Source organism: Bactrocera latifrons, unplaced genomic scaffold (genome assembly GCF_001853355.1).
Source record: "Bactrocera latifrons isolate USDA-ARS-PBARC rearing strain unplaced genomic scaffold, ASM185335v1 scaffold_170, whole genome shotgun sequence".
Taxonomy (NCBI): domain Eukaryota; kingdom Metazoa; phylum Arthropoda; class Insecta; order Diptera; family Tephritidae; genus Bactrocera; species Bactrocera latifrons.
In genome coordinates, this window is record NW_017535186.1 from 320,126 (window position 1) to 335,304 (window position 15,179).

Consider the following 15,179-nt stretch of genomic DNA (forward strand, 5'->3'; position numbering starts at 1 on the left):
CAACCGTTATGTGAACAAAACTAWAATACTCTCTTTAGCAACTTTGTTGCGAGAGTATAATAAGCATAAAGGTAATCCTACTAAGCTTTCGATGTTCTACTGAGAATGAGCAGAGCCAAAGTATTTTTTGCAAATTTTATTGAAAATACCATATTTACAAGTAATTCTACAAATCAAAACAACATGTTCAATAATATGCCAACGAAAGCATTTTCAGGGACTTGCGTATTGCTATACTAATTTTCTGATTTTTACTTACCGTTTTCTGCAGTTTTTGCAAAGCGCATATAACCCATATTTCTTTATGGGAGTAAAATAATTTATAATTTTTGCTGAGGCCAAAAAATTACAAAAAAAAAAAAAAATAACTGAAATGTAAAATATCTACAAACATTTAATCGAACTGAATTCACACGGGGTATCAAGAAATTTGAACTTACTGCAAGAACTCTTGATTGCATATTATTTGTTTCACATACACACACTTACAGGGTGACTGCATGACATAAATAATGCACATAATTCCGACATGCTTGGTCTGACATCTGTCATTAAACATCTGTTCAAATTTGTTGGATATTCGTATCATGGAACAGTACACAGACCCACCTGAAATCGCTCAGCTCCATTTTTAAAAGAATTCACCGAAAAGTTTCTATGTAGATAAATTCAGTTTTCTTTGAGATTATTCTACACTCAGGTGTTGGTAGTTTATATTGTATATGATGTAAAAATGTATTTTGTTTTTACTGTTGAGTAGTGGCAATGTCAGAAAAACTGAGGCGGACTAAATAGAATGTTTGAAAGTCCTTTTTTATCTAAAAACTAAAGATAAAACCACAGCACGATATTTGGTTGCACTAGCTGGTTTTAYATTGGTCGGTCTGTTTACGCTCATTTTTAAAGACTGTTCCTGATTGTCTAATAATGGATTATCAATACCATCGTCTGGGATTTCGTTGCAGTTTTCACTCTTCATTTACCGCACTGCATAAGTGCTGCTTTGGATTCTGGATTTTGTGAAACCTCGATTTTGTGAAATCTCCTTATCATTGTTTGAAAATACTTTTCGTAGTAAATACTTATGTTCTTTTAAAATTATTAAATGTTGAAAAATTAAAGGAAAGCAATATACAGTACATATTTCACCAAATGTATACTTTTATATTTTTATGTTTAATGCCCTATTTATTTGAAACAAATAAACTTATAGTAAAAAACTTCTGGTTTATTTATCCAAATGTTTAAAATTCATAGCACTTGTTTCAATAGTTTACAAAGTAAACAAGTAAATATAAGTGAATATACATTGTGACAAAAAGTACCCGAAATTTAAAATTAAATTCCCCGGGTAAACAATATTTTGCTATGTTGGTAGGACTGTCCTTGATTACTATGTCAAATAAGAGCGCGATCCGTCAACCATTTTATTGACAACAATTGCTTAAGTCGGTACACCTCAGTAGTGCGTTGACATTTTTACAATGGTTAAAAATATCGAACAAAGAATTTGTCTCAAATTTTGTAATTTCAACCACATTTCGTGTGCGGAATCATTGCAAAAGTGAGAAAATATTTATGATGTTTTAAAAACACAAATCTACGAATGGGACAAAGCTTTTCAAGACGGTAGAGGTCGGATCGCTGAAGACAAGGCTCATTCTGGCCACATTCGACCTCTTTAACTGCCAATTTAAAGCCGAAAACGCAATGAATGCCATCCCCTCTTCTCCAGATTCGGCTTCGTGTTTTTCAGTCGATCGAAGAGATAAAACAAAATTCGCTGAAGGCCATACAAAAAGTGCTTACAAAAGTGTTTGGAAGACTAGAAAAAATCGTTGGCATAAGTGTATTACATCTGAAGGGGATTACTTTGAAGGCGACAAAATAAATACAGATGAAAATTTAATGTTTTTTACAATTTCAGGGCACTTTTTTACGAATTAATTTTGTAGTGGAATGGACGATGTTTTTAAAGTTTTCCGTTTGATGCATGTTTCTTTCAGTTTTTTTTTAATACATTTTTTTTTATTATAAATATTTTAAACTATACTTAAGAAATATATTTCTGATTCAAATCGGCTAGGTATCATTTTACTCATTTTGATGCTGACTAGAATACGTAAAATATAAGCTCTGTTTAGAAAAGATTACTTGAACGAAAAGAGTCTCACTAATTTACAATAACTAATTGAGAAACTGTTCAGCTTTTGATATTAAGCGAAGAGTACCGTTCCAATTTAAGCTGATTCTGTATATTCAATTAACGGTAACAGCAAACGATGACCGGAACCTCTATGAATAATATGTTTTATCCTGTTGTTGACATCTCTTCATAGGCGAAAACAGCACACAAGTTCCATAGATGTAGAAAAACACTTTCTAAAGACAGTCGGTTGAACACGTACATCTGTAAACAAGGGCGCCCACGCATCAAATGACATAACCGAATTTAGTTAGGCATTTCTGCGTATGGAGTGAACTGCTGGCGTAACATTAATAAGCGTTCATGTGATTAGCAATTTTTTTTCTCATCCGTACTGAAACCGTTCCACTATCGCACATACATATGTACATGTGCCACAAATGGAGGAAATACTAAGCAGCTTCTGCGTGTATTTTCATAGGGTCGTGAATATATTCAGAGCTGCTGTGATGCTCTTTGAAACGCGTACGAAGCCACCATGTGCATCTCGATGTTATGCACTTCTGTGCTACATTTTACAAACTCATGTTGATCAAACATTTACACCTGTGCATGCAATGCTGCAATTATGGTTAATATTTACGTRCATATACATATGTACTTGTACATACATATTTATTTTTAGAAATATATTCATGCTCTACAAAACGGTAACCATTCTCTTATTGTATGCTAACAACTGTACATGTTTGGTTAGACATATTTATGTACGTATCTATATTTAGATGTATGTACGAGTATGTACATAAACCTGAGTGCAAACAAACCAAACTACACTACCGTCTTTAGTTAACTGTTAGGCAAGTTGTAGCGAATTCTCCTTACTACCTTGCCCCAATAGTGAAGGTGAGCAAAATGAGGGAGATACCAGCGACATGCTACTAGTATGCTCATAGCACCCATATACTCGTATGCATATATACATATATGTACATATGTATGGAATATTCGTTGAGTTTACATACATACACATGTACATTTACTCATATGCCTCATAGTGGGCTGATCATGTGCAAAAGTATCGGTATAGCGGAGAGCCCCTATGCTAAGCTTGGGCTTTTCAGTTTACTTCTAAGCCTCAGCTTCTAGCTTAACTGTTATGGACGGAAAAAATGCACTACAAGTAAGATTCAACATAGACTGTTCATATTTGTCTACACCTTTACGCACTTGCATACATACACACACACGTAGTATATTGACTCTTTTGAGTGGAGCAGCAGCTGTGCAAAGAAATATGGTATGAAAGAAGCAAAATGAAAGCTATACAACAACACAAACTGTAATAGGAGCATGGATGCCGCACTAACGATCGCAGCTGAAAAAGTAGAAATGCGGCAAAGACATGAAGCGTTGCGAGCGAGCGAGCGCACATAACTTCACCGAGTGGAAACGCTGAGTTGCTGCGACTTGACGCGAAGCGACGGTTCTGTCTGYCTATGGTTATGTCTTGGGCTGTTGCTGTTGCTGCCGCTGCCGCCGCTGCTCATTGCTATTGCTGACAATAATTAGGTAGCAAGTTGGCCAAAAAGCGGTCAGAGACCGACAGAAAATTTCAGTTTAACCGCGATTGCCAATCGCTTAAGACGTTTTTTAAAATCATCAACGGCGTCTCGTTRCTTATCATACATTCATTCTGTCTTTGAAAGTTTAACTGTGTTGGAAGTCGGTCTTGAATATTTTTGCTTTTCTGCATTGGCTTCAAGTTCACATATCAAAACAGTTCGAAGAAAAAAATTGAATCGAGTCAATAGCCAAGTTTAAAGCATTCAATGCACATGTTACAAAGTCGCAATTGAAATAATTCTTAATTGATTTAATAACGCGCGTACATACTTACATATGTGCAYAGATGTGTGTGTAACAAATCAAACACAATATATTTGCGTATTAAAGTGCTTAGAAACAACTAACTGTTGCAAAACGTTGAAGCGTCAGTGACTTTTTAGAATAGACATTTAACAACATTTCCGTGTGTACAATTTACAAGTATAACGTACATATATAGCATTTTTACCACTGCCAAGATCGTGTCGACGAAATGAGTTTGGGCGGGGAAAAATCGTTCAAAATGCGGATGCGCGACATGGAAAATGCTTTCAAATACCGCCGAATACCATACCCAAAACGGTGAGTCTACACTTTAAACGCTTTAAAGCGGCCRAATCGGCCAGTCTAGGCAAACTCTGCACTACTGAAACTAGTGTTACAGGAAATATGATAAATATCTATTACACATAATATATAAAATGCAGTAGGTACTTATAATGGAATTGAGTGTGCTCTCCTGTTGAATATTTTGTAAGTCTTGTAAATATTTTCGAAAGAAAAATCCGCTTCCTGGTGGTCAGTTGCACAACTAAACAATTGACCAATTTTTCGCGCTCTCACCCATTTACAAAAAGCAAAATGAAAAAAATATCATTATAAAAACTAGATAAAACCTACTAAACTCGAATTGAAGTCATCAAATTGAAATGACTCCAAGCAAGAGCAGAGAAGCCATAAAGCAATACCGAAACGGTACGTTTGTACTCCTAACATAATGACATTACACAAATGGTAAAAGGCCGAAGAAAAATCAAGCGACAACAAAAACAAAAACAAAAAAACAGAATCGAAACAAAAACATTGAAAGCATTAGAAAGCACCAAAACAGAGTAGTAAAAATCATTGAAACTAAGCAAGTGGCAGTGGACTACAGCAGGAGCTGTTGTTCCAAATTGATATCACCTAGTTTCCAATTAAATGCAAACCGGTATCAATTGTTTTAGACGCACACTTAATCTATGTACGTGCATAGATGTGTACGTGTTGCCAACAGCGCCATTTACGGCCAAATAAAGTTGAAGTTGGCTGTTGCAAATAATAACTGGTTGGCTATGTAGTGCAAATATGCGTGTGCTTGAAGGCGACTACAGCACACTTGAGCTGTGGAAAAGTGAATTGCATTTTATAAATCTACGAACACGCCTAACTATCTATGCGCATAAACATACATGCATACCTACATAAATATTGGCTTATAGATTTTCGAGCAACTTGAACTAATATCCAGATGGGTGAAATCTCTGCTTTGATACCCTCCATTTTCATTTTATGCACACCAACTGGGAAAAGTGTTAGGCGAGCATTTTCTTTGCTATAATACCACTATATAATTTGTCTGTAAATAATTGACGCAAATTTAGTTAGTGCGACTGGTGCGCAGGTAAATTATTTTTGAATTAGACGCGCAAACAGCTACGTACGTATAAATGTATGYTTCAATTTTATATACATACATATGTATAACGTCGCCATAATATTTGGAGCACAAATGCGCCAAATTTSAACATGGGTTTTTTCTTTTTCGATTCTACGATGAAGTAATCCTTTTACGSACTTCTTAAACATTTCTGCTTACTACTTGTTGGGACAGAATGTATAGCTAAACAAGAGCATTGCTAGCACATTGCAACAGATCGCACCAACTCTGCTTAATTATTCTAAATGTTGTCAGAAATGGTTCTAAAGCAATAACTTTACAAAATTAAACCATGACGAAACCAGTGACAATATTCTCATAAAAACCCGTCTATACTTCCATGAACATTTGTAAAATCTGTAGAATTCGGCTTAATATTAAAGAGGTCGTCAATTTTCTCGCTCATGTTTCGGACCTACTTTTAATAAAGAATTGGAAAAAAAAAATTTTTTTTTCTTAAATTACTACTCTTAACGTTTCTTTGAATTGGACTCAGTGTTGTATATAAGTTTGGTATCTTGCTTTGTTTAATATTTACGATCCTTCAAAGAATCATGTATGTAGGTATATCGTTCGCAAAAGCAAAAAGTGCACATAAAACGGTATCTAGTCTTCTGGGCTTTGAAGACATAATGTTTCTAAAATTTCTTCGCTCGAAACATCAATCCTCTATGGATATTTAGAAGAACAAGGCCGTTCAATCTGTTTTCGCTAGTCACATTCCGCAAGTTTACAACCTGTGAAGAGTCGAAAACGATCTTTCACTAGGAGCAGCAGTTACCTGAAGAGTTACCGCTATCTGCAGATATCGATGCACACTTGGATGGAACATTTTGTCACAAATATTTAGGATTTCAATGAATCCTTTTTTGCTTTTCTCAAACTTTTTTGTAGAACCTTTATGCTAAATAATATGTTTGCATAAAGCAGCAGGGGGACCAGGAAAATATTGAAACTACTTGGCTACTTTAAAACACATTTTATTATAAGTAAATACATTTATTGAAATAATTTATATATTTTTTGATAAATGACAAAACCAAAACTGTCTAAATTTAGCCTCTCGAATATTTTTTATAATTTCTTTAATAATAGTAATTAAATATTGTTATATTTAGTACTTGGTAGCATAATATAATATTTCATGCAATACGGATGTATTATTCTATCACTTATTTTTCGCCGAGTACAAAGAGTGAATGTATGTAGTCTTTTACCAATTAAGTCTGGATCAGTAATKGTAGTTGGAAGGTGGAACATGAAACACTATTTTCGGTTAACACATTAACAAATATTAAGCTATGCACTAATGCAGCTAATGCATGATTATTTAGGCTAAAGTGCCTTATGTGCGTAAAGACGAGTATAGTTTTTACTCTCTTTCTAAAAAGCATAAAAATAAACAAGARGCTTCTGCCTATCCGTAATGTCAATCTTATCGACGCTTTCTAAGTTCATTTTCAACTGCAAGTTGACTGCCAATAATGAATTTTGTAACATTTCACTTCATTGTTTTCATTACATTTCTGATGCGCTTTTGTTTAATTTTAATAATTTTGAGATAAAATCCGGCGGCGCAGACGTAAAATGTTCAGACTGTAAATAATTTACTTACATAAAAGAAGAAAAAAATATCAATCTTGATACTTATAGCGGCGTTTGCAAAATGCTAATGGCTTTGCTCATATAATATATAATATATACCTATATAAGCATGCCGTTAAAGATTGCTTGTTGTGCGCTACCGTCAAATTGATTAGCATTATGTGCTYTCGTCACGGCTTTTTGCGAATTTTCTCCTGCGTATTGCCGCCTGTTTCCATTTATTTCTTACTATATTTTTTCAACTTSAATCTTGCTAATTTATATCACTTAAAAGAGCATTGTAAACTTTCACAAGTTTGGGGTGTCATCTATCAAAAAAAAAAAAGTTAGAAATTTCACTTACGTTTTTGACACCCACACTTGACAACCTAATAAGTGTATTTTAGTTAAATATAGATATAGGTCAAAATTAGTCTCATTTCACTTACATACTTATTTGGCAGATAATGGCGATATTTGAATTTTGCTGAATATGAATAGCTTAATTTAGTGATGTAACGTTCGTTTAATGATTTTTATTTGATGTTAATAGGAGGTAAATTAAGTGTATATTCATTTAATTCAGTTTTGTTGATTTTCAACTTTTTTGTTGAGATCGCTATGTTTGAGCTCTGCTCTCGATTTAACGGAAAGCAACAAAAAATTGAGCTGTAAAGAATGTCACCTCAGCAAAGTGGTATAGCCCCTTTCTGTTGCTGATCTTATTATGCCAGTCTATTTGATATACGCAAGCTTTGTATTTAATTACCGATCTTCAAGTTTTGGCGTATCGAAAAAGGCTTTCATGTGCCTTATATTACCAATGTCCTATACTTTGAATGGATATAATAGGTTAAATATTATAACTTAGTTTAAAACTATGTAATTTATGTATTTTTAAATCTCTAGAAAATTTAAAATTAAAAAAATTTGGAAGTAAAAGCACAATCCTTTGCCAAATTACCTCGCTAAGAAAATATACATTTTTAATTGGCGTGGAAATATTTAAAGCTTAGTGAGATTTTTTCCTAGCTTATACTACAGTAGCATACCATCATTATTCTTAAATAAATCTTCCTATATGATAACAAGTATTTATCACCGAAAAAAAAAATTTAAATTAATAAGACGAACGCAAATTTGGGTATTAGCGTAAAATATTGTATAATCGGGTTGGTGCACATATTGGCAAGTTCATTTAAGCGTCCAGCATTCGTTCGAAGTCAGGGCGTTCATTGAACTCACAGACAGACCCTTTTTTCGCCGGTGGAATTTCTTACAATTATTATGCATCAAACCGGTATTCAAGTCGACCCTTACCTTCATTATTCAAATTAGTTTTGACGATTCATCGTTGGTTCGGCTGCTTAGGCGACCCATGGCTTGGCCACTTAAATAATTTATTGAACAACTATTCGTGAAGAGGCATAGGTGCTTGAACTCTTGTACGGTTGATCTGCAATGTATAGAAGACAAACAAACATTGATTGATCTTTGTTTTTGCGTGCTTTCATTCTGCTAACCGCCATATCACCTGCCTGCGGGTGCGTACGTTTGAGTTCAAAGACCTAATATGAAAGAAAAAAATTAAAAAATATGCTTGCTAACAAACACGACTACTGTTCTTTTTTTTTGTTTAGTTCATTAGCAGCACCAGAGTGAATTATTATACATATTTGCGCCATTTTACATTTACAACAAGACTGTAGAAATATTAAAGCAAATTTGCGATCTCTCCCACTTCTGTAGCAAAAATAGCTGAAGCATTAGTTCTTCAATGTGCAAGTTTTTGTTTTTTTAATTTTAATTTGTTTAAAAAGAAATGGTTATATGCACGTATGTATATTATATAATACTTTTAAATGAAKATATTATATAAAATTATTATTTCTGGTAATTCTCAAAAATATCGCACAGAAATGTGGTCAGTGCTCAGATTTAACATTATTACATTTTTTTTACTGAAGAAAGATATCCTATATCAAGGAGATGCTACCGGTAAACTTATTTCTGTTTATTTATAAACATGTCAATTGCTTAGGATGACTTTTTGTTATAAAATTATTATATTTTTATCAATTATAGGTTAGGGTAGCATACAAATTTATTCAACAATTTAAAGTTCCTTATAAAACTATATTTTAATAACTTTTTTATGTATTTCAATTCCCATTTATAATGCAAATAACATATTTGTGACTTCTATTTCTTGTAGATCCGTTGAACTCATTGCCATCTTGGCAATATCATGTACATTTTTCCTTTTCATGCATACAAACAAATTAAATAGTCGCCTCAAAGAGATGGAAATCAAACTGCAACCATCGGAATTCTCAGCGCTCGGCTTAACTGGCAATCAAATTAGTCCTAGGGAGTCATCAAGTGAGTAATAAAAAAAAAAAAAAAAAGAATTATAACCAACGAAAGCTCTGTATAAGAGACAGGTCATCAAGTGAGTAATAAAAAAAAAAAAAAAAAAGAATTATAACCAACGAAAGCTCTTTCATTTTTATTTGTACTAATATTTTGACATATGAGAAGTAAATATAATACTATCCCACGCCTTTCAGAAACATTTTTGATAATAGTAATAAAGAATACAAGTTAAATTATTTTAATTATACACATTTACGCTGCATAATCAATGAAAAAAAAAATCAATGTTACGTATACGCCCCATACAAAGAGTGTGCGAAGTATTAAGAAATATAATATTTCTAGTTATGTACATTGCGTATAATTGTAACTCAATCAGTATTTATTTTTTCGATTTCAGGACGTGATAATATCAACACACTTCATGGCACCTACCAATATCTCAAGAGCACTGGCCAGGTATGTTTAGCGTTAAAAGAAAGAGATAAATATATTGCTTAATCATCGAAGCCATTACATAAATTCGCCGTTATTCATTTCATGGTGTTATGGTACTGGACATATATTGTTTTGGTCCAACTGTATGCATATACATACTTATAATAGATCTTATATCGTTCATACCATACCGCATCGGTTACTTTGAAGTGCTTGCTCGCCTCGCGTTAGTGGCACGGGACATTACTTCGTCTTGAAATGCATATCTTCATGTTTTCATATGCATTGTTCGGTGTGTGTGTGAGGAGTATCGTATATCTTCTCCTGAGATTATTTCAAGAAAAATGTGTGCCTCAAAAGAAGTGAATATTCAAAAAAGTATCGAACAACATTTTTTTACAATTGTTAATATATGTTATTTTTAATATGTTTTATAAAAGTTTCTGTTCAATAATATTTCATAAAATAATATATTTAGTAATTGATCCCATGAAATTATTGTGTACAAATAATCGTCGTTCACATGTTCCGGTTTTGCCTTGAATATTTAAGGGGCCTTCTAAAAGAGCACACACATACTCAAACATACATTCTCGTACAAACACTTTTACATACTATATTTTCACACATACCAAAGCAGATAAACGCCAAATTTACACATTAAAGACATATACATGAATACATCGAATATTTTACACATAAACACATACACACATTTGAAACCGTTAGATGTTCACATCTCAATGCACGAAAATTCGCCTTTTTAGTTCTAAACCATCTACTCCTTTGGCTTTTAGCATACCATACATACCTACTATTTATAAATACTGTTCTTTCTATTCTCTCTACTCTATTTGGACTATGCTTTTGCATGTCTCTGGCCGCTCACTAACCTTTCAACTTTGTGTCAGGGTCTATGAATTATTTGAAAAATTTAAAGGAAAATTAAAATTTGGGGATAATTCAGGTAGGCGGTTTAAACTATRTTATATAATAGTATTTGAAAAATTTCAAGGCAAAAATAATTTCAATCGAAACTGAAAAGTATTTGCACTCAATTTTTACATAATTATACCCATAGTCTTGTGCGAATTAGTGCGACGAAGTGTATTGCAGAAATTTGTCGTGTGAGTTTAAGTGAATTGTCAGTTTCTGGTATGAAAATGTGGCAAAACTTTTCATACAATACAAGAAAAGAGTGTTATTTAGTTTTAAGATCTGCTTTAATTTTATCATTCAAAAATATTTAACGGTATCGTTAAACCATTATTATTATTTTTTTTTAGTTTTTGTCTGGGAAAAAACATATTCCGGTTGGATTTTTTTTTTTGAATTTTTATAATGTATTAAACACTTGCATAAAAGATATATAACTATGAATACATATAGTTCATATGCATTGCATATATATGAATAATTGTGAAAGTTTTTTGCACGGGACTGTAAAATAAGATTTTTTACTAACTGTTCTGAATTATTAGTGGATTTCTTTTAATATGGACATAAATATGAAGATAAAAGAATTTTGCCTTTTTCCTATAAATATTCAATTCATTTCCATTAAGGCGAATTATTTAAGATAAAATTGACAATGCTTCAATTTGAAAATGGCGTAATCAATTTTTACAAGTCTTGGTGACTGATAATTAAATTTACATCATTAAAACGACATGCTCCTTTACTTTCACCCTCTTCTCACAATTTTACTGACTTTATAATAAGTATATTCACAACGATAAGTGTTGGTGTATAACTTAAACCAAAAAGGAGCAAAATATTGTTATTAATATGTGCTTTCAGCTTTTTAAAAGAATAATATTTATTAAAGGTTTACTTCGACGACTTAAATCATATTCGTTTACAACATTTTAAAGGCGTTTATTGCGCAATGTTTTATTGTAATAAATACATGCCTTTATAAATGTTTAAAGTTTCACTAATTATTTATAGTCCAAGTGCTAATTTATTTTTCTGCAAACGTAATAACTATTGCCATCAGTGTGGAAGACACCATTCGAAGTAGTACGTTACCCTGACCTTGCCACGGCGTATAGAATACCTGAATTTTCAAGATCGTCCAATAAAGTGGTTCGACATATGTAAGCTCTCAGTAGGCTTTCATAAGATACGCACACATACACTTAGTGTAGTGTACTTGCTCACCACAACGGTGGTTCTGTGGCATCTTGAATATCGCATGTCTTTGTCTCCAAAAGTGGCTTCTTGCTTTGGCTCAGCTGACTGCAACTTGCTGCTCTCGCCAACTTTTCCGGTTGAATGAGAAACTGTTTGTATTATTTTTAGTTTGCGCTTGCCAACATTTCCATACATACTCTTGCATATATGTACATACATATGTATATATTTATGTGTGTATGCACTGAGTATTGCATTGCAAATAAAAAACCAAAAACTTATCGATGTCAATGATATTTTGTTATTTAAAACGGCCCAGTTTGAAAAAATATGTTGTAATTCGAGCAAGCATCCTAGCTTAGTTGATGACAATTGAAATCAATAAAGTGTATTTAATTAGTAATTATTTTATTACTTCAAGTCTTTCAAAAAGTTACTTTTTTTATTGGCCCATATTCATGTACGTATATACGGACATACACAGGTATAATTGTTTAATAGTTTTAGCAGCGTGTATGCATTCTTGTGAACAATTAGCGGTTAAATGCTACGAGTTTACCTAGGGTTTTAGATAGATTCGTTATTAAATATATCAAAGTTAGAGAAATATGTTTTGCCTTTAAAAACTGCTRCGTAAAAGAAGTCTTGTTCTAAGCGAAGAGTGGTTGTGATCTATTACGCCATCTTTTTTTTATCTGTTTGATCCAATTCTACTGATTTGAGAAGTATTTGCTTGGGTATAATTATTTTTTCTAAAGAACAAAATTTTATTTGGTGCTTTATTTCTAATCCGTTTGTGAGCTATTTTGTGGATTGCAGATTTGTATATTAGAGCGTCTCGATTTATAGTTAGCCAAAAAATAAAAAAAAATCGTAATTGGGAAATGTTCTATGAATAATTTAAACAACTTAACCTTTTGAGATATCTCAATGAAATTTTGTACGTAGGTGCATATTAATATTCATTTCATTTGTCAGAATCGGCATATCTTCCATACAATCGATTATTCAGACTTTTTAAACTTCGCCTTAAAAATCGCTGACACGGCACCCACTTTAGATACATAGTCTCTTAGGCAAGATGTTCAGAAGGATACGTGGAACGTTTTACGCAAGCGCTTTTTTTAGTAAAAAAATCGACCCGCTCTGGTGTTATAAAAATTAAGATTTCATTAGAGTTTTTTAATTCGGTGACTTTAAAAATAGTGAAGAACTTTTCATAAAGCTTTAACTGATCCGTGAATTACAATTTATGAGAATATTATCATTTGTTTCTTCATTTTGATTAGTATTTTGCTACAAGGCAACTCGATAGTTCGTTAATTTTATAAAATGAAAATATACCACTAATTAACGACTATGAACGAAGCTAGTTTAAATACTGGTATTATTTTAAACAACGCTTTGAGCTTTTTTTTGGTTTTATAATTCATTCAATATATCTTCTGTGTACATTATATATATGTACTTTATAGTTATATATACTTGTACGTTTGAATATATATTTCCTATTCATATTTGATTTTTCGATATTTCTCAAATACAAATAAGTTGTACGTATCAGTTATTAATTAACATATTTTACTATCAAAACAAATACTTATCAGAAGTCGAATCAAAATTCGTATGCGACCAGTAAGAAACCCTATATCAGCAAAGTTATTCGTGTTTATAATTATCGGAAAAATTTTAAATGTTTTCGCAATCATCACGTTAACAATTTCCGGGTTGGCCTCATCGTTTTCATAACTTGGTATAAACTTAAATTAATAAAAGCTGTATCAATAAATATGTACACACATATGTAAATATATAAAAGTAAAATACATGATAATCTAAGCCTTGCTCTGCGCTTGTTTCCACTTCGATCCATTGACAGTTGCCGTATTTGACACCTGAAAGTGTCAACCAGACATCAAAAGCTCAARTAGAGATCGTCCTATTTAATCGTGTTCCCAAAGTGGGTAGCCAAACGTTGATGGCTCTTTTAAATTTACTCTCAAAACGCCATGAATTCGAGGCACGCCGTGATAAGCCCTCTCCAATGGAGACCATATTGCTGACAAAAACATTCGAAAATAATTTAGCAGATGAGATTATGGAGAAAGGGGAAGCAACAACATATACAAAACATGTGGCATTCATTGATTTCGGGAAACTAGATTTACCTTGGCCCATTTATATAAATCTGGTACGTCATCCGGTCGAACGTTTAATTAGTTGGTTTTATTATGTGCGTGCTCCTTGGTACATTGCGGAACGTGTGCGGAATTTCCCCGGGCAATATAAAGTTCCCACMATAAAATGGTTGAAGAAATCTTTTGAAACTTGTGTACTACAACACCATGAGGAGTGTAGATTTACACAAGGCGAAAAGCATAGTCTGGGTGATCATCGTCGACAAATGCTGTTTTTCTGTGGTCAAAATAAAGAATTGTGCATGTGAGTAAAACTTTTGTAGGTAATTTTTTTCAAGTCAAGTGATATTTGAAAATGGGAATACCCGATTATTGTGGAAAAGGAATTCACACATAATTTGTGAATTTATTTATTCGCTTGCCTATATAGAATCCATACGACAATTTTTTTTATGTMGAACGCTGTTTTCTTTCATGAGCATGAGTACCCTCTGCTTCATTCTATAATACTAAAAATTAAATTGGAGTAATTGGATTTCAGTTTTTGAGTCGCTAATCGAATATATATTAAAATTTACTTTTAACGAATAGATGAAGGAAATAAACTTGAGAAAAAGGATTAGTCAGCAAGAACATTACGTTTTTATTTAATATTTTTTTACACATAGGCCGTTCAATTCATACCAGGCAATGCAGCGGGCTAAAAGAAATGTTGAAAATTATTATTCAGTGGTTGGTACTTGGGAAGAGACTAATATTACGCTGACAGTGCTGGAACATTACATACCGAGGTTCTTTTCAGGAGCAACGGAGACATATTACCGTAATACATTTTTCTTATTTTACATTTATATATACCGTTTTTTGTTTTCATACTACATGTACACATTTCAATGTCCCCTTAAAAGCAGGGCCTAAGAGAAATTGAAATAAGCTGATATGAAGCTGAATTGATAAGCTACATGTGCTTCCTATAATGATTTATTTTTTATTTGGATATAAGCTTTTATATCAGACATACCAAATAATATTTTAAAAATTTTAGACCACGTAC

The 15,179-nt window shown here is 32.6% G+C and overlaps 1 protein-coding gene across 8 annotated transcripts in view; it reads left to right on the forward strand.

Moving 5' to 3' along the window:
• The first annotated feature begins 3,743 nt into the window (after positions 1-3,743).
• The window catches only part of LOC108966849 (heparan sulfate 2-O-sulfotransferase pipe), a 32,048-nt gene continuing 20,612 nt past the window's right edge, over positions 3,744-15,179 (forward strand). For 6 of the 8 annotated variants that reach the window (XM_018929957.1, XM_018929956.1, XM_018929963.1 and 3 more), the window contains exons 1-3: positions 3,744-4,336; positions 9,253-9,419; positions 9,814-9,872. In XM_018929957.1, coding sequence (XP_018785502.1) covers positions 4,248-4,336; positions 9,253-9,419; positions 9,814-9,872 — 315 coding nt within the window. In that variant the 5' untranslated portion in view covers positions 3,744-4,247. Of the gene's footprint in view, positions 4,337-9,252; positions 9,420-9,813; positions 9,873-13,866; positions 14,430-14,793; positions 14,949-15,179 lie in introns of all 8 variants that reach the window. The other 2 variants (XM_018929960.1, XM_018929958.1) reach the window with 2 other exon arrangements.